The sequence below is a fragment of the Anguilla anguilla genome, chromosome 10 (assembly GCF_013347855.1).
Source record: "Anguilla anguilla isolate fAngAng1 chromosome 10, fAngAng1.pri, whole genome shotgun sequence".
Taxonomy (NCBI): Eukaryota; Metazoa; Chordata; class Actinopteri; order Anguilliformes; family Anguillidae; genus Anguilla; species Anguilla anguilla.
In genome coordinates, this window is record NC_049210.1 from 31,019,360 (window position 1) to 31,038,916 (window position 19,557).

General features: G+C 36.7%; 1 protein-coding gene across 3 annotated transcripts in view; it reads left to right on the forward strand.

Moving 5' to 3' along the window:
* LOC118237404 (T-box transcription factor TBX5-like) overlaps positions 1-18,916 on the forward strand; it is a 36,833-nt gene extending 17,917 nt beyond the window's left edge. For all 3 annotated transcript variants that reach the window (XM_035436081.1, XM_035436079.1, XM_035436080.1), the window contains exons 7-9: positions 6,780-6,871; positions 11,505-11,731; positions 14,272-18,916. In XM_035436081.1, the coding sequence (XP_035291972.1) occupies positions 6,780-6,871; positions 11,505-11,731; positions 14,272-14,855 (903 nt within the window). In that variant the 3' untranslated portion in view covers positions 14,856-18,916. The remainder of the gene's footprint in view (positions 1-6,779; positions 6,872-11,504; positions 11,732-14,271) is intronic.
* Positions 18,917-19,557: the final 641 nt, after the last annotated feature.

The following is a 19,557-nucleotide window of genomic DNA, read 5'->3' on the forward strand; positions in this document are numbered from 1 at the left end:
ATGCGCTTCCTTGATTAACATTAGTATGTGCAGAAAAATCTTTCATACGCGCATTGTAGGGCGTTTTCATTTACTGTTACAATTATTCTGTCGCTCTGTTAAAATTAAACCGACTGTAACATCGGACTGCTTGTACTTCGATTTAAATTGTATCCGGGTCGATTAAGTTATAAACGTAATTGAAACGGATAATGGCTATACTGACACGTCAAAGCTGTTTAAAGTAAAATTTCATCGTGCTAGGCAAAATATTATTGGTAAATGAGCAATATCCAAAAACTGTTACATTTTTGCATTTGTAGCGACTCTCCCCTAGTGTAGTCTAACTGGGAACATTAGTCTTAATTTCAGTTCTTACTACAGACTCCACGGAAATCGATAGTTTTGGCACGTGGATCCGCGCTGTGTGGCTGTCTCACAATTTCTGTTCCAAACTCTTATCGTCAAATTTGACTTATTCCAAGGAGAATGTTTATACCTCTTGGAGGCGGAACTGAACTGCTCTTTTCCCTTGATCACTGTTGTTATGATGTTCGTGCCAGAAAGAAGTACACCATAAGGCCTTCAAAGCAGAGCTAAGCCTTAGACCGGGAAAGGGACTGCAAACAATATTTTGATATCAATAAAAGCTTAATTCGCTATAGTGTTTATTATTCGTATTCTTAATCTTGTTCCTGTTGGTGTTGGTGATGGTATTTTATCAAAAAACAGCCTTTTGCATTTCATTATCTTGTTTTTGTTTTTCTTAAATATGTAGCCTGTTCCATGTAAAAATGTAACCCATGTTTTGCTGCACAGAGCTATTCAATTTTCTGGCAATCAACAGCCCCTCCTTTCAAGTTTACTAATACGAATTCACATCTGAATCGCGGAAAAATATGGCGGGTTGTTTGACTTTACCAATAATATGCACTGTAATGTCATAGCAGCATTAATTAGTTGCAATAGTTGTTAACTAATCTTTGCCACTCGAGTGTGAGTTCTTTAGGGGTGGAACAGGGTGCTCATTGAGAAGATAATATAGATAAAATAGCCTATTTTACGGGTTTTATTTATTTTATTTCGCTACATTTTTTATTTAGCATTTATTTTAACAATTAATCCATTTTTCAAGAGGAAAACGTTTTAATAACGAAAAAAGACGGATGTAATGTACATTTAGTTTCGGAGGCTACAGTAGCAACAGTTTCATTAGTTTAGTGAAACCTTCTTGCAAGAAAAGTTCACTGCGTAATTTACTCCGTTTGTTGTCAAGAGACAATTTATGAAAGTAATTAAAATACGTTGTAAAATATAATTTAGACTGCGAGTAGTTGCTGTATGTTTTAAAACACAACGTAGGCTGTTTAGGCTGAACGATGAACATGTTTACTATTCGATGTAAATATATTGAATCATTATACATGTCAATAACACATTAAATCTAGTACGTTTAATGTTACGTTTAATGTTAATCACAATGTAATCATAATACCGTCACTGTGCAATTAGACCACGGTCGTAGAATAACTACACAGTAAAATGCCCTGCGTTAATTCAACACTAATAGAGCTAATTCACCTCTAAGAGATAACGTTTGTTCCCAATTGGGCCAAAACTATTGGTGTTGAATTAACACTGGACATTTTACTGTGAACATTTTTAAAGCGTGAAACTTATAAAGTTGCGTTTGATTCGTAATACCTTGTCCTTCGGTACTGTCATAGCCTACATCATGGAAATCTTCCCGGCATAGCCTATGTATTACGAAAAGTATTAGGAAAACACGAATATTCGATCTATATTAATTTCGCCCAGCATTTATTGCACAGTATTTATCTACCCCAAGATATATGAATAGGCCTACAAGAGTTTCGTGCTGGTCATTTGCATATTCTTCTCTTTACCAAAATATGATTTACATCATAGCCTACGTATTCACGCACGTTGTAGTATTATCAACTATTGTTATTGTTAATTATTGCTAATCCTAATTTGCACCACGTAGGTTACTGCATTTTCACTCGTGGTATATTATCAGGCTAAGCCTAATGCATGGCCTACCAAGACTCCTGGCCAAGCTGATATTATTTATCTCGTGTTTTCGCTAGGTAAGAATCCAATTCATTGCACACACAAACCAATAGGTTACACTTAGTCCTTAGTTTGATAACCTGCCGATTATAATCAAAGTAGCTTGTTGGCCACAACAAAAATCCTTGTAAATCGACTGACGTCATATATTTGTATTTATTTTCATATCATTTGACAAACTCCCGAAAATGTTTAGGGATTCTTACGGTGGGCTAATGAGTGAGAAAAATGAGAACCATTAATGATTTACGAGCCAATCAAAACGCCCTGTGTCCTGCAGAACAGGAAATCCAAACGAATGTTATCCTAAGGCAGCGGCTAATTATATCCAATCCCTTAGCAGAATGGTAGTAAGAACACAACTTTATGGTCAGAAGTCGTTCTCATTAACCGTTAAAACTGAGCTCTGGCAAATTGAACAGCACCGCCTCTTCCACATTCTACCACATGTTCTCAGTTTAGTACCGGCATGGATTTTTGTATTCAGATAAAACTGAATACACGCAATACGCTTCGGTATTGAGCTGTAGAAACACGTTTAATTATAGATGAAAGCATTCTCGTACACCTGTTGGCTCCCTGAGATTTCAGACGCCGAAACTCTCTGCCTGGCAGTAATATATTCAAATTTACGGAAGAATATCACAAGCGTCATTTAGCCGTCCTGCCAAAAGGTAGCTAACATAAAAAGTTACTCCATAATGAAATGTCGATTGTAAGCTTAAGTAGTCTAGCAATCATTCGAGCTGATTAGCATACATATATTATTTTTTCAGTTAGGCCTGCATTCCATAATTAAGTTCAGCCAATATGTGTGCTCTTTAAATGTATCGATAGCTACTTTTTGAACAGATCCCCGTTTCAGAAAGGCATTACTAGAATCAGAATGCAATAAATAAAGTATGTTTGTGGGCCATTGTGAGGAAAAATGGGGAGAGTTGTAAATGTAATAGTTTTTCGATTTTGCTCATTTATTCAGAAAAATATTTAGCTTAGCACTATTGAAAATTTCATTCAAACAGCTTTGACAGGTCAGTAGTCATTAGCCGTTTACTTCATATTCATAACGTAATCCAGTCCGATACAATTTAAAAAGTATTAGCAGTCCGATGTTGCGTCGGTATAATAGTAACAGAGGGACGGAATAATTGTAACAGTAAATGAAAACGCCTTATAATGTGGGTGCATATGTTCTTTTCTGCACATACTAATGTTAATCAAAGAAACACATTTCCAGTAGTAACGGGAGACATCATCAGATTATGAAGCACTGGGAAAAAAACTGTGCGTAAACACGATTGCACAAGTCATGAGAAAGACTGAGCAAACAGTAATGAACAAGCAACTTTGTAACCTACCGTGAAGTGCGTTGTGGTGATGTCCAAATCGCTGAATAGAACGTATTTAGTTTGTTTCTGAACACCCAGGTAGGCTTTTTACAAACCAAGTAGTCTACCATACCGACCAATCTGGTATGTGCTTATTATAAATGCCTGTGAACAGGTGGCTGTTTCTTTTCCATTAATCACTTGGAGCATCCAGATGAGGCTATGTCAGCCCAGGAAGCAAATTGGCTGAACACATTAACATTTAAAACGTGAAACACGACGCGTAAATATAAAATATTAAGCACTATATAAAATGCCTACGGTCTCCCCAAAAGCACACAGATGGTTTTACACCATCAAGTGTAACTATTCTCCAAATATGAAGCCCTCTCCATGACCTCCCTCGGTACCAACCCTCTCGTTTTCTCTTTAGATGGCATTCTGTAAACAAATAACTGCAATAAAAAAACAACAACAGCACGTTTTAATAGCAACTCAGAGGTGGCAAAACTGTAACAGCTGATACATTTATACAGACGAGGACATATTGTTTTGGTCACCTAACATTCAATTCCTAGGAGAATGCACTCCGGGAAACATACTAACTTTTCAAGGACAAATTACTTTTAAAAATGAAGTATAATTTGATTCATTGTAAATAAGAATAAAGCCTTATACCCAAAAAGTACTTCTGGAACAGATTTTACTTAGCTCCCTCAAAACTATTTTTTGGAAAAATTTCTAGCAAAGGTTATCACATTGCACTGTTCCTTTGGGAGGAGATAAGGACTGGTCAATTTCGAAGGCTGAAAAACTTTTATAAACGCGTTATCCTCTTTGATTTACCGCCCGTATAGTTTTAGAATACATAAAATCGTTTTCAAAAAAATGAACAAAAAGTTCCAGAAAATCTGTAGGATTTGAATCTTAATTCATTTCAGTATTTAAAGGAACTGTCATTGAAAATAGACAAAAGACAAGCTGAAATATTTGCATAGTGTCGACGGTGTACCATAGGTTATATATTTGATATAATTTCTCACAATTCTCCAGTTTCTACATCATGTCCGAAGTGAATCCCATGTCGTACATCAACGTCATGACATTGGTATGTACAAAAAACAACCACTTAATAAATATCATTAAAAAACTCTAATTTAGTTTCAAAACAATTCAAATAACAAATCACCACGATCATTATGGTTCCAAAAAATGTATTCTATATTTGTGATAGGCTGTATTGTGAAGTGTCTTCTTATTGCTGAAAAAATAGTTTTAAGTGGTCTAAACACTTATACTAACATATACTAACAATGATGTAAGTATCAGATTGTTTCACCCAGAGTTTAGTTAAATGTGTATTGAAGTTTTTTCTACCATGTTCAGTGGGTTATTATTCGTTTTTACTTCAGAAAATATATGGGAAGTGTATGTCGTGTGATGCATTGACTGGCGCAGCGTACAGCATACCATTCTTCCAAAATATGAATGAGTAAATATTTGTTTATTGAGAGTAACATAGGTACGTAGTTTGCAAACGTATCATGCTATTAAGAAGCCTTTGTCACAAAGGATGTTTTTTTACAATGTTAGTCTAACCCCGGCGAGTGAAAGCCAAAAACCGTACGGATCGAGTCTTGTGGGAATCTTGTCTATTAAATACCCATATCTGCCAAACACTAAGTGCTTAATTCTGATACCTGCATTCGACACATCGTCTTCTCTTTACTTTTAGATTGATGCAAGGATTCCAAGAACCGTAATAAAGATAAATTTGGCAATACATCTGGAAAAAATATGGCGAACGTTAAACTAAACAATTTACACTTTATTTCAACAGCGTAGTGCTATGTGATTTATACAACTAATTTGATTTGATTTTTTATCATAAAAAGTAATACAACTTCAACAAAGTTTATTGAAGTAGTATGTCTGACTTACTTATGCTACAGCAGGGCCTTGGACATTCATTTGAGGCAATCCTTTCAGCCATATCTGGGAACAAGATACCTTAAACTCAGCGGTTTACTACTTAATAGTATGCAGTCATTGTGACATATGCTAGTGATTCACCATTGTACAAGCTGTCATTTTAATTGAAAAACGATGGAAATTGATACTTGCTGATTGAACAAAATTGTTTATGGGATATTACAATAGCCACAATGGAGGGATTTTTCAATAAAACGAATAGAACAGAAGTAGAACATAAGTAAAATGGTAGTCTGACTGCATACATTAAGCTGCCTACCTATCCACAAATCTACAAAAATGTGCTAAATGTTCGCAATACAATCTGTATGGACAAGGGGATCTACTGATCAAATAAGTAATGCAAGTAATATTACCTAAATCATTATTGCAGTGCTTAGGTACAAAGTTGCATTATATTGACTTGCTTCTGAAAAAATTGTACACAAAAAATATTAAATATTTTCTTTTTAACATATTTTTTTGGAATAGATGACTGCAGTATCAGGCAATAGATGAATGATATAAAAATGCATATATATATATGAGTTATATTTGACTGTGGTCGCAAGCTATATTATAAAATAAAGTTAAACTATTATGCATTTACTGTGGATTTTAAGACATAGGCTGGTATTCAATCAGCAATTGTCTTTATATTTTAAGTTTAACTGATTTCTGAACTTGCCAAAGTGCCTGTGAAAAAATGAATCAGATTTGCATTTAATTCTAAATCAAAGTAAAGGACAAATGTTGATTGAATCCAGGCCATACAATTCAAATCACTTGAGTCAGTTTTCCTCAGATGGAATCAATGGCAGAAATCAGGCACATTGCATGCAGATACATATTTCCCATTTTATTCCCAAGGCATACCACAGCTATGACAAGCTCTCTAACGATCCCCTGAAACAAAGGATGGCTCTCCATGAGGATCCAATGCTCTGCCAGGAGAGATGAAGCTGATCCAGAACAATAACCCGAAAGGGACGGAAGGCCCTCTGTCATGGAGTGGCTTACCGGTGTTCCGTATTGGCATTTATCAATGTCACATCTGAATTCTTTCTCACACAAAGGAGAAGTCTGCTCATTCACTGAACTGGACTAGAGTGGGAAAACAGATCAGTCCCTTTGCTGCCCTTCACTCAATGTCCTGCATCCACACGCAGCGTTTACTGAGAAGAGCTTGAAATCGTTCCAGTGACTCCAACTGCAATTGCAAATATGCATCTGCTTCTACTCTGAAGAGTTAAATGACAATTCACATTGTTAGTTTAGACCAGTTTTCTGTTGTTCTTTGCAAAAATAGCATTGTTTTTTTTTTTACATTAGAACTGCTAGAAATGAAAGCTCTGTTTGAAATTGGCTGGAAGACTGGTCTTTTGCAAGTTGCTGTTTGCTTTACAGATTACGCAGTTGAAGATTGAGAATAATCCCTTCGCCAAGGGTTTTCGGGGGAGTGACGACATGGAGCTGCATCGGATGTCCAGGATGCAAAGGTAGGTACCAGAGACTAAGACTAGTGCTTAACATTTCCATCACTGATCATCCTCCTTTAGTTTGCTACCACTGTTGTGATGATGGCCATCCAACATCCTTCCTGCATCCTTCTCTTTCTTCAAAACTTTGGTTAGCAATCACACATTGCAACAAAATATTGTGTTACGTGGTGCTTAATATAATTGTAAAATCAACCAGTAGTTGGCATCATAAACTTCGTAAGTCTAACATACGAGTCTAACATGAAAATATGAAGAATTCCTATATGGTGATTTGGGATAAGATTTATTAATCACTTTCCTGTATATATATATATATATATATATATATATATATATATTCCTATATATAGCCAGTTAGCTTGGAAGGAGACCATAAATTACACAATTTCTGCCCTGAAGCTGTGACTTATTATCATTCAATTTTTATCATTCTTTTTGTTATTTGTTATTTACCTTTGCCCTTATTTCCCAAGACTTAAAGCAACCGAGACTACATAGAGAATGGTTTTTAATTAAAACATTATAAGGTTTCTATTTCATAAAGATGACTCAATGATATGATCAATATGAACAACACATGGCCAACCCTGTCGGGGTCTGAAAAAAATAACCATTAGCTGGTGTATTTTCCATATGTGCCCTTTTTTTCCTTTTGTAGAACATAGCATATAAAGTGTCTCATTCAGAATCAAAAATATTACAAAAACACATGGCATATCCCCTTGGGATATTGGTATTCTTTTCTCTATTTTAGCTGATGAAATTGCTTAAGCACTAAAAACTAGTAATTATGATTCAATGCAGATGGTGTGGCCCTTAGCCCTTCTCTCCCAGAAGTGACGTAAGTGCATCTGTTGAGCAGGGGCCAACAATTTATTCAGGCCTTCCTGTGCTAAAGCTTTCATTGTTGATCTGGCACGGAATCTAAACCAGTGTGCATTCCTCCTCTCTGATCCTTGTGCTTTTGTAGGCTGGTAGTAAGAGTTGCCAGGGAGCATGAGCAGCTCTTCCGTAGTCCTTTTCCCTTTTTCCCTCCAGATGATAACTTAACCAGTCCATACCAAGCCAAAGAAAATGGTATTCAACAAAAAATAAACAAATCCAACAAAACTCCATAGCATACACCTTCAAGAATGGGAACCGCCATCAAAGTAAACTAACATCACATGAGAATCCAAAACAATGATTATTTTTTGCAATCATTTCCAAATGACTGTCACTTCTTCTCATTGTCCAGTACACAAGAACAGCTTGTCTGTTAAAGAGTAAAGTTCATGAGCGAGACCACAGCCAGTGAGTCACAGCAGCACAAGGGTTTAGCAGAGGAGATGCTATGTAATGTGACAAGAATCTTAAGAGTATTTTTAGACCTGTGCTTTATCTTACTACACAGTGTGTCACAGAAACTCTAGAGGCAGGGCAGTATGAGGGTAAGGCTTCAAAATAAGCTAACATCTCAGAGAGGTCAAACTGAGTTTAGTGTTCTTGTGTGCAGAGGGGGTGGAAGAGAGGTAAAGAGGTGACAGAAAGTGCATGTGAATCAGAGGCAGACATGTCGCAGGATTATGAATTATGAACATTATTAAATAGACACAATTACTGTTAGCATGATATCCCTTATTTAATTCCTTTTGTATACAGTATGTAGCATTTATTATGGCATGAAAATGTACTTGTATGGTAGATCACAAAATATTGTTAACACGATTAACACAAAACATACGATACAAAATATTAATACTACCAATTCTGAATATAGCTACATTGTAAGCTTTACAAATAACTGCATCAGAAAAAATCTGACTGCCATTCTTTACATCCCCAGTCAATATTTTGAACATGGTTTTTGATGTTGATGATAGTGATAATTTGTTTCCTGTACTTATGTGGGGCTCAGAAGAAACATTTGACCACCTTTCCAGGTTGGGTTTTAAGATTTTACTCTTTAGGTTGTGAACTACAAGTTTTAATCAAAAATAGAAATTTTGTATCGCAGTTTTTAAACAACTTTTTGTACAGCATGTTGTAGTAAAAGGCTTTGTAGTAAAAGTCTCCTTTGCACAGTAGAAAATCAAGTGACCAACATTTTGGCAGTCTATCAGGGAGTCTGGGAATTGTCAGAAATATTGAGGACTTTCAGTAAAACTTTCAAATTGTTTGGGTAATACATTACATTGTAGACAATGGTAACATGATGAGGAATTACATTTCTGGGATTTCATAATGAGATTATAATGTGTGAAGACATCTGATGGTTTGTAAAAAAAAAAATATTTTTAAAAAACTCAATATTCTGCAGTTTCGGTTTAAAAGTGTGAGTATTTGTATTTGCTTATGTTCAATTTATTGACATCATGAATACTTTTGAGGCCTGTGGAAGAAAAAGCTGATACATATTGTTTTATTTGAATTGTAAACTCATATGCTAACAGTAAATTTGCAAAGCCAAAATTAGTTAGTTGTCTTTGGATATTGTACATAAAATGAAAAACTAAAATATGCTACTTGCATAATTGACACCACACATTAATATTTGCTGCAAAATTTGGTTTTGCCAGATATTTTGAGGTAAGCAGTTTTACACACTTTTGAGAGTGATTTTTGCTGATTTGTCTGGGTAGATTTGCTCCAGGTTATTCAGGTTGGTTGGATGACACATGGATCATAATTTTCAAATAGAGACACAGGTTCTCAATGGGATTGAGATTAGGAATTTGACTGAGCTACTGTTGGACATCTTGTTGTTCCTGAGCCACTACAATCTTGCTCTGGCCTTGTGCTTGGGCTCATTGTGACTGCTGTAAATTGCTCTTATGTTAAGTTCCTCTCCCAAGCTTCAGTTTTTTTATTTGCTCCATGCAAAGCATCCCCACAGCATGATGCTGCCACCACTATTCTTTACTGTAGAGATGGTGTTTCTTGAGGCATGGGCAGTGTTAGGTTTGCGCCATACATAGTACTTTGAATTTTGGCCAAGAAGCTTTATCTTGGTCTCATCTGACCACAGAACTTTTTCCCACATTTTAGCTGGGTCACTCTCATGCTTTCCGGCCAAATCCAGATGTGCTTTGAAATGGTTCTTTTTGAGTAATGGCTTCTTTCTTGCCACCCTCCCAAACAGGCTAGTTTTATGTAGAGCTATTGATATTGTTGACCGTTTCACTTTCACTCGACTTTTAGCCACTGAACTCTATAACTCATTCAAAGTGACTGTTGGCTTCTCCGTGGCTTCCCTTACAAGTCTCCTTGCTAGGATGGCTGGGAGATTTGAGGGGCAGCCTTTTTTAGACAGTGCCTCTGTGGTGTAATGCAGCTTACACTTCCCGATTATTGATCCAACAGTACTCACTGAGATATCCAAATACTTGGACATTATACTTGGATATTATTTGTAATTTGAATTTTTATTACTTTATCTCTGTCTTCTATAAAATGCTCTTTTGTGTTTATTTTCATACTTTTCCTTCAGATTCATAGCCTGACCAGGTTCTTTAAACAGAATGGGGTTTTTTTTCCAAAACTTGTGATGGTTACATTAAAAGATCACAGGTAGACTTTCCAGAGTTACTATTTATGCACCAGCTACATAGTATACTGTCTTGGTTAACAAATACCAGCATCTTGTACAAAAAAGAAATATAAGGGTAGTGAATAAATAAACTGTAAAATTTTGCGGATTTAGTCACAGTAGTGGGTTCTGGTGGTGGGAGGCACATTTTCCTATGCGATGGACCTATTGTCCATTTCCATGGAAATTAATTTTTTGACTGTAGGTCAGAACAACAAGACAAAACATTTAGCTGGTATGGTTTTGGTGCCCTCATACATTTAGAAGAGCCCATGTTAATGCATTACACTTATACAGAGAGGGGTTTCATTCAAGATAACAATCTGCCTGTCCACAAGGAACAAGTTGGCACCACTTAGTTTTAGCATAATCTCAACTTTGCACTTGGCATTTATCAGAAAACTGTAGTTCTGTACAGTTTGGCTGTGCATGCAGTTCCCTCTGGTCTAGATACAAGGTGACCATAGTATCATTTCTGCATATTGCAGGGTGACATATGTGTTTGATAATTGTACAGGGTCTACCCATAGCTCTTAACCAGCTCTCATATTAATATTTGTCACGTTTGTCATTCAATTCAGGGTGGTTCCCCTGGAAGGATGGCTGTCAAAGTACAGTGGATATACATTAAAACTGTGGCTTATCATGCCTAAAGGTTAACGCACATCATGCAGGAAACATGCTTTTAGAATTTTATGGTTAGGTCATTGATTAAGCATGTCTTTGAAATGTTAATAAAATGTTTAGACTGGATTGCTGGTGCATTGCAGCCCTCTGAAGATCAGTGCATTCTCTGTGGCATGTTGTGTTCTACACAGCGTAATCCTACTCTATGGATACCATGTTGAACATGTACATGTTGGGCATGTACATAAGTTAATGGTGTAACCAACTTCCAGTGTTCGCAGCTATACTTGTGCTGATAGCATAAAGACATTAGGTTCAGGCTATAGAACTCTAAAATCCACTCTCTACCAGTCATCTTATAAAGATATGACTTATGTAGCTTAAAACCTGTGGATTGTCCTCTGCTTTGTGACCGACCCCCCCTTCCCCAAACAGTAAAGAATACCCGGTGGTACCACGCAGCACTGTTCGCCAAAGGGTTGGAGCCAGCCAGAGCCCATTCAGTGGGGAAGTGCGAGGCCTAGCAACACCCAGCAGTTTGAGCTCACAATACCCATGTGAGAATGGGGTCACCAGTACCACCCAGGATCTACTGTCCCAACCAGGCTCCTACCCCATCCCCCATGAGCACAGCCAGGTCTACCATTGCACCAAGAGAAAAGGTTGGTTGCCATCTTTCAGCTCTGTGTTACTCTTTGTTTTTATTCAGTCAATCAATGCCGAAGACAGAGGAGGTTATAAGACCACCAAGACCACACCCACTAGATTTAAAACAATCCTTATTTCATTAAATCAGTAGAGTTCATGCATACATTCATTTGGAATTGGTGGGGCATGGAGACTTGGAGAAAAACATTATTATACCCCATTGCATTGCTAATATTTATGCAAAACCACTACATGATGCACTATTAGGCCATGCAATAATAAGGTCTGAAGAATACAAAAATACAAAAAAAGTGATAACCAAGTGAATATATTTGTGCAGAACACGCCACTGCCAATTGTGGCCAGGAATCTGACGTAGCAATGCATAATTGGTTATAGCGTTATCCAGGGACGGAGGGTTTTAGTCAGAGTAACTCCCGACTCACCAGCGACTCCTCTGGTGAACCGGATGCCTGCAGTGTATTCCTTACTGTTACCCAGCCCAGTAGCTGCAATATCTCAGCTGGTGGGCTGCAGAGTGAAAAAAAATTGTAAGCTGACTGCATGCATTTTGAAAGACACACTTGCAACATGCACCCTCCTGAACTGATGGAAGATGTTGTGATGACGGGACATATAAACAGTTGCATTTTTTCATTCCATATTCATAAATGAAGCAAAACAAATATGTATACACAGGTAAAATCTGATCAAAAATAATTACACTGATAATTGAATTAACAGTATTTGTTAATATTAGTAACATTATTGCCATAGTGTATGAAAACTCTGAGTCTATTTACCTTCAGGATGCTCTGAATTGCATGCCAATATAATTTCTAACCGCATCATTCAGCCATTCATTTGGAAGTTGAAAGCATTGTATTGACATCTTGGTTGATAAAATTCAACAGATGAAGGCGCATAGTTTCAAAGTCTTCACAAGAATATGGCCCAAATTGAAAGTAGTCCACTTAAACCACATGATGGAGCAACTTGGTGTAGTTGTTGGATAGTAATTTTAGCATGCTCCCTGTGGGTACATAGACTCTCATTGTTTTCAGACATCAGTGTTAACAGTGATAGCCAGCGGTGGGTTTGCTCGGGAACAAAGTTTCTAAAACCTCTTCTTTAAGCATGGAGTACTATGTTTCTTAAATTTACATCACTCTCGCCATATGTTTTCTTTGCAACTTTATGGACTATTTATCATCTCCTCAGGAATGCAGATGATTAGCAGTGATTAGAGCTATAAAATGTAGCTCCATCCATGCAAGCTAATTTGTTTTTTTTTAGAGGTTTATGGTGCATACACACATTTAAAATGGTTTCAACAAGTGAATGAAAACCAGCTATTGGTTTCCTGTTGGAATGTAGACTGGTTCATTTCTGTTCATTTGCTTTTTGACTAAGGCATCACTTGACAGCTGAGGTGATATCACCATTTTCAACAGCTGCCCTTTTTTATAATGGAGTGCATAAAGGTTTTTTTTTATATTGCATAAATGTTTATTTGATGATTCAGCCACTCTGCACAGTAAAATGGTCACTATTAATGAAACTATATGAGTATGTGTGTGTCCAAAGGGTATGAAGTGTACTATATTACAATAAAATAAAGTGCAGTCACTTGCAATTGTTGAGCTCACCAATGATTTTGACATGTCACATATTGATTTGTTCCAGTTTTCAGCCCTGTGATTCTCTGCTTTACTTGCATTGACACATATTTGCTCCTCGTGTTGAGACAACAGCAACAGGCTCCAAGAATCAGCGGAGCAGCCAATTCCAACTACATTTGTCCCCTAAAATTGGGGGACTAATAAGGCATACCCTCAAAAAACAGCTGTCTGCCCTTTAACCACATATTCATTATTTCATTTAAATCCAATATGTTGGAGCACAGAGCCAGAACAACAAGAATTGTGTGTTCAACCCATGTTGTAAGTTTGTGTTAACATTTGTCTGTGCTGTGAGTGTGTTTTGTTTTTCTGGTTTATTATCAAACTGATGTTTCTGTTTCCGGTTACTTTGTTTGAAAAAGCCACCGTTTGCCACTTACCAGTGGAGATGAGCTTTTCATCACTCGTGGTGGTTTGTATAAAGTGATTGCTTCATTTGACTTTGCATATTTGACCCTATTGTGTATTTGACCCCGTCTAGTCCTTCTTATTTGTTTGCTGATTAGATCTTGTGTTTGACCAGGCTTGTTCCCTTCAACTCTAATTCTTGAATTAGTCCTTCTTGGATATAAAGACGAGGAAATTCGGGGAACTGCTTAGAAAGGCCCTTTCCACATGTTTGGCAGGGCCTGTTTCATGTTTTAAAAGTGGAAAGAACAGTATGAGGATCAAGTATCGGTAACAACTGTAACAAAAATGCATTGTAACAAAAGGTAGTATTTCCTCTGTTATTTATTGTGATAAATTTAAAATCTATATTTAAGTATAAAGGCCATTATTCAGCAATAGTTTCTTCTACTATTTTGAACAATATACCAGCAATATATTTCAATGGCATAGTCCTGACTGAGGTTCCTGATGTGTTTTCACAGTGGAGGATGAGTGCCATGCTGGAGACCACCCATTCAAGAAGTCCTACATCGAGAGCTCCCCCAGCGAGGATGAGACATATTACCGGCCATCCAGTTTCTCCCAGCACTCCGGCCTCGGCGCCACCTACAGGACTGAGTCGGCGCAACGGCAGGCTTGCATGTACGCCAGTGCCTCGCAGGCGAGTGAGCCGGTGCCCAGCCTGGAGGACATCAGCTGTAACACGTGGGCGGGGGTTCCACCCTATACGAGCTGCCCGGTGACAGCCATGCAGTCCATGGATAGGCTGTCTTACCAGCATTTCTCTGCCCACTTCACTTCCGGGCCCCTGGTGCCCAGACTGAGCAGTGTGGCAAGCCACTCCTCCCCACCACTCGGCGACGCCCATGGCATGTACCAGAGCTCAATGCCACACCAGTCCCTCGCCAGGCAGTGCGGCCCCAGTGGAGGCCTTCAGTCACCCACCGTGGGTTTGCAGGGCAATGAGTACCTTTACCCCCACAGCATGTCCCGCACCCTGTCTCCACACCAGTACCATGCTGTACACACTGTGGGCATCATGCCTGAGTGGAGTGAAGGCAGCTAATTGGACAGCTTTTATATTTTGAGGGGGCAACAAATAAGACTATAGTGGAGTGGAAAACTGAGATTTTTTTATAAAAAAAATTATTTTCCACAGAAGTCTAATCACACTATTCATCGGATTGATTGCCTAGATACGTCATAAGAAGCTTGCTTTATGCGCCTTAAGATCATTGCAGTATTACTCCCATCCCATTGCAGATCTAAACAGAGAGACATCTCTTGTGCGAACATCACTTCTAAAGGACGGAAAGGATGGAAGAAATTACATGGCAAAAAGTCAGACTTTCCTTCAACAGCCTCCTTAATTCCCTTCTTACTCCTCATGACATTTAAGTGTATAATACAAACTGTTGGCCACAAAGGAAACCTCACCTATTTTCATCACTTTAAGAGCTCTCGGAGAAAGGGGAGCAGATTGTTGAGATTGATGACATTGTTTCTTAAAACCTAGCTCATTATGGTATTCTCTAGATACTAACAGGGAAGACTGATTTTTTCCCCCCTTAAAATAGTCCATGTGCTTCTTGTACATTGCATCCCATTTGAATGCAGGTTTTGTCATTACTGTGTAAATGTTGACACTGAGCATGACATTAACTTGCAGCTAACCTTTCCAACAGGATCTTGCCCACAGTGGATTAAGCAATATTCAGTTCTATTGTTAATAAATCTTGGTGCACATACAAAGCTTTAGCAAGACTGAGTAGAAGCCACAGATATTTTGCACACCCCTTCCCATATAATTTCTATTCAAGAGAAAAAAGCAAATGGGTGATATTCATTTCCTTGGTAAAAGGGTGTCTTTAGTATAAATTATTTACATTCTTGGATCTGTACATTTGGTTTGTTTCTCTTTACACTATCACCAATGTAGCACAGGGATATTTGCAGTGACAACTCATTCAGCGCCACTTTGACTATATGTAAGAATACCCAGTGAGGTCTTGATCTATGGGGAGTATGTAAACAACAATTTTGTTTTCATTTATTCTGCTTGTTTAACAAGTATGTCAGTTGAATTAATAATTTATGATGAATCCAAACTTCCTTTTTTTCTGTAGTGTTCTCTTTCTCAAGAGAGCTAGCTATTGACAAATGAGGTTCAGTTCAGCAAAATCAGTTAAATCACAAATAGGTCGCACTTAAGAGGTAAATCCCTGACTAACTGTAGATCTAGCAAACGAATGCTGCTGCCCCGTGAGGTGCAGAACCAATGGAAGGTTATCAATATACCTGGAATTCAGGCACAGACAACAAACCTTTGTTAGCATGTATCCCTAAATTCAAATAAATTAAGATATAAGAAAATGCAATTTGCCATGTGAATAAAAATAATTTATTACAAAATCACCAATAAATTACTGTGCCAGGTGTAAACATTGGTACTTGTGTGATGACACTTGTCAGAAACACCTCTGAAGTATTTACTTATCACATGGCTAGTCAGATTCAACAGAGTTTTGCTGTACACTATCACTGACTACACACCTGTCAGTGCAGTAGTGTGTTGGATATCTTATACACCATCTTGTGGCATGGAAATGAAGATTCAACAAAAGCTGCTTTACTTTAGATTATAAAAAGAACTAGCGGAATGTGCCTTTCACTGACTCTAGATTTCGTGAAAGTCATTTTTTGTCTTTTTTTAGCCTTCTCTTAGTGTCACTCAGATGACTGTATCTCTGCTGAATGGCATATAATGACATGAGGTTGGAAATTAATCATTTATTTTAAATAGGCCTAGAGTGGTTAGGACATTGACATGGTATTCTCTAAGAAACACTATAAAATGCAGAATTGCATTCAACAAAAGCACTAAAAACATCATATGACTGTCACTTACATCCTTTTGCTAACCCTTGTAATGTATTGCAGTAAATTATTGCTGCTGTTACAGACATGAGACCACAATACAATCAACATTTGCCTTAGTGTTAATGAAAATGGTTTGTATAATTACTGTTTGGTGGCAAATGATCTCACCAAACGGCCTATGTGAGATCAGCGAACTAACATTATCTGTTTTTAAATGGCAATCAAATTGGACAAATGTTAAATGAATCCAGGCTTTATTATTTGGATAGGTGCTCAAAATATATTCTATTTTCAGAGGGTTAGAATATTTTTTTTTTTATTTGTAAGAACAGTGGAGGGAATAAAATTCCATAGAAAAAACAGCCAACTGCATCACAAGAAAAAAATTTAATCAACATGAGGATGCCCCTGTGCGGTTCTTGTATACTACAGAATGTTGTAGTTGTTTTTTTCTTTTATTTTAAATGGATTTCTGTGGGTGCCTGAAGAATAAGTTCCCTTAAAGGTCCAGGAAACTGAAATCTGTGAATTATTTGCTGATGGGTCGTTTTAATACTTTTTTTTCATTTGCAAGAAATATTTTTTTGCAAACGACTCATGCAAATAAAAAAAACATATAAAAGCCTGTGCTAAAATTGACCTGCTTTCCCCCTTGGATAAACGCCAGGTTTTCATTGGGTGGGGTTAACTGGGAGTTAGTTACATAACAAAAGCAATATGCCTTTTTGCTTTTCCAAAAATAAAGAGACCTACAAGAAATGTATTTTGTTTCTGACGCCTACAGACAATATTACAATAACCCATACAGTTAGTATTTGCAGTTCCCAGTTTCACCCAGAGCTTTTCACAGAACAAGGGTAAGTAGGCCTAACATTAGCTAGCAACAATTAAATAGCTTTCAAGCTAGCAACAATTAAATAGCTTTCAAGCTTAGACATGTGGAATCAAGCACTTTCTTTATTCAGGTGTAATGTCCAGAGTTTGAGACTGCTATAGAGTCTAATGTTGGTGTACTGTAGCTCCATGTTACAACATTATTACACATTGAAAGTTCTTCAGGTTTAACTATACAATGGTAAATCTAGTTTATATTGCTTTCTTTCATTTTGTTGAGTACCTCTAACCTGGCTAGCGATTAGGAATGGTTTACATTGGACACATAATGTGTATTACGGATATGAATGTTAACGAGCACAGGATACGCACCCACCCTGTTCTTGTCCAATGAACAGGTCACAATAATCTAATAGTGTTTATTAAAATGTAATGGTTATAACTGTGTTTAAACTTCGATAAAATATTACGAAGACAATCAATTGTCCCTTCTCGGAAATATCGCCACATTTGAATCCAGTTTCCTGGACCTTTGATTAAGAACCCAAGATGTGAACGGGGGAGCCTAATGAGGTTATTTCCACATTTGGTGCTGAAGATAGTAAAAATGCGAAAGCGGAGTCTCCACAACTGCAGCTCACTGTTAAAACTCTGTTAAAAGCTTGCACATACATGATACACTGCAGAATGAAAAGCATCCTGGACTCACAAAAAGTCTCATTCACAGAAATACAATTTAAAAAAATAACAATAACAAGTCCAAGTATGAGGTAGTATGAGCATTTTTTAACAGTTGTTTATGCCCTGACTCAAGTATAATCTACGGGTAAGTCATTCACAATTAAAAATAAAGGAACACTGAAAATGTGTGCTATTAATAGTTATTCCCACTTTTATTTTCAATAAAAATGAACATGGTTTGGTGTTAGACTGAATAAAGGGAACGTGGAATAGAAAGGTATGCTTCAAATATTTTGACAAAATTTCACCTCAAACAAATTTGAGTCAATAAACAGATTTATTGCTGGTACTAGTTGTTTACAAATGAACCATGCTATTAAACCATTATACATGATAATCCATAAACATGGGACTGAATAAAGTAAAAAGGTGAAGAATTTGATCCTGATATTAAATTATATATATTCACATTATTTCCAGTATTCAAAGCCTTGAAAACAAGTGCAGTTTAAAATTTGACACTTATGATTTCATACTGATAAAGGCTAAGACTGTGTAAAGCATAAATTCATCTGAGAAATGATTGGAGAGAGAAGCATACTTAAAATAAGTATGGACTTAGACATGTGTGTTACATATGGTCAAATTGGTAATTTGGAAAAATGTTTGCTTGTAGTAACTTGTATTGTTCTTGTTCATAGTATTTATTGTTGTAGTATTATAAATACATATGTTTTTAGCCTATCAAATTATATATTGTTAGTTCAATTGTTATTTTTGGTTTTTGTTGATAGTTTATTTTGATTTTTGTCTCATTTAACATTAAAAGAAAAACATGAAGAAATCATCATATGAAATTTGGTTATTAAGTTGCAATTGTATAGAAAACCTGGATTACAATGTAGTGTGTCATTGATGTAAATAAACACAAATGTATATACAGAACTGCAATAAATTTAAAAGAACCTTTGGAGTATTCAAACTGTTAATTTCAATTTCTGTGTCAACACCAAAATTCTGTGTCAATAGAAGCTTGTGCCAAAAAGTATTTGAGAACATAATATCAATAATTTAAGGAATGCAATTTTATGTTCAAATATGCTGCATATATTTGAGTGGACTGAGAGTTCTTAGCTATTGCTCAATGCATGATGCTGAAAAACTGTATATATATTTTGTAAATAATCATTTAATTACCCTCTAATACAATTATATTTTTAAAGCAATTATTTTTATATTTGGTGATGCATAATGTTCAATGTATACAATAATAGCTTTTGTAATGCCAGGGTGTGACTGTTGAGAACACACTTGAAAAACCCCTTACAGAAATTGGGTATACCACAAACCGTAAATGGTATGATTTATATACT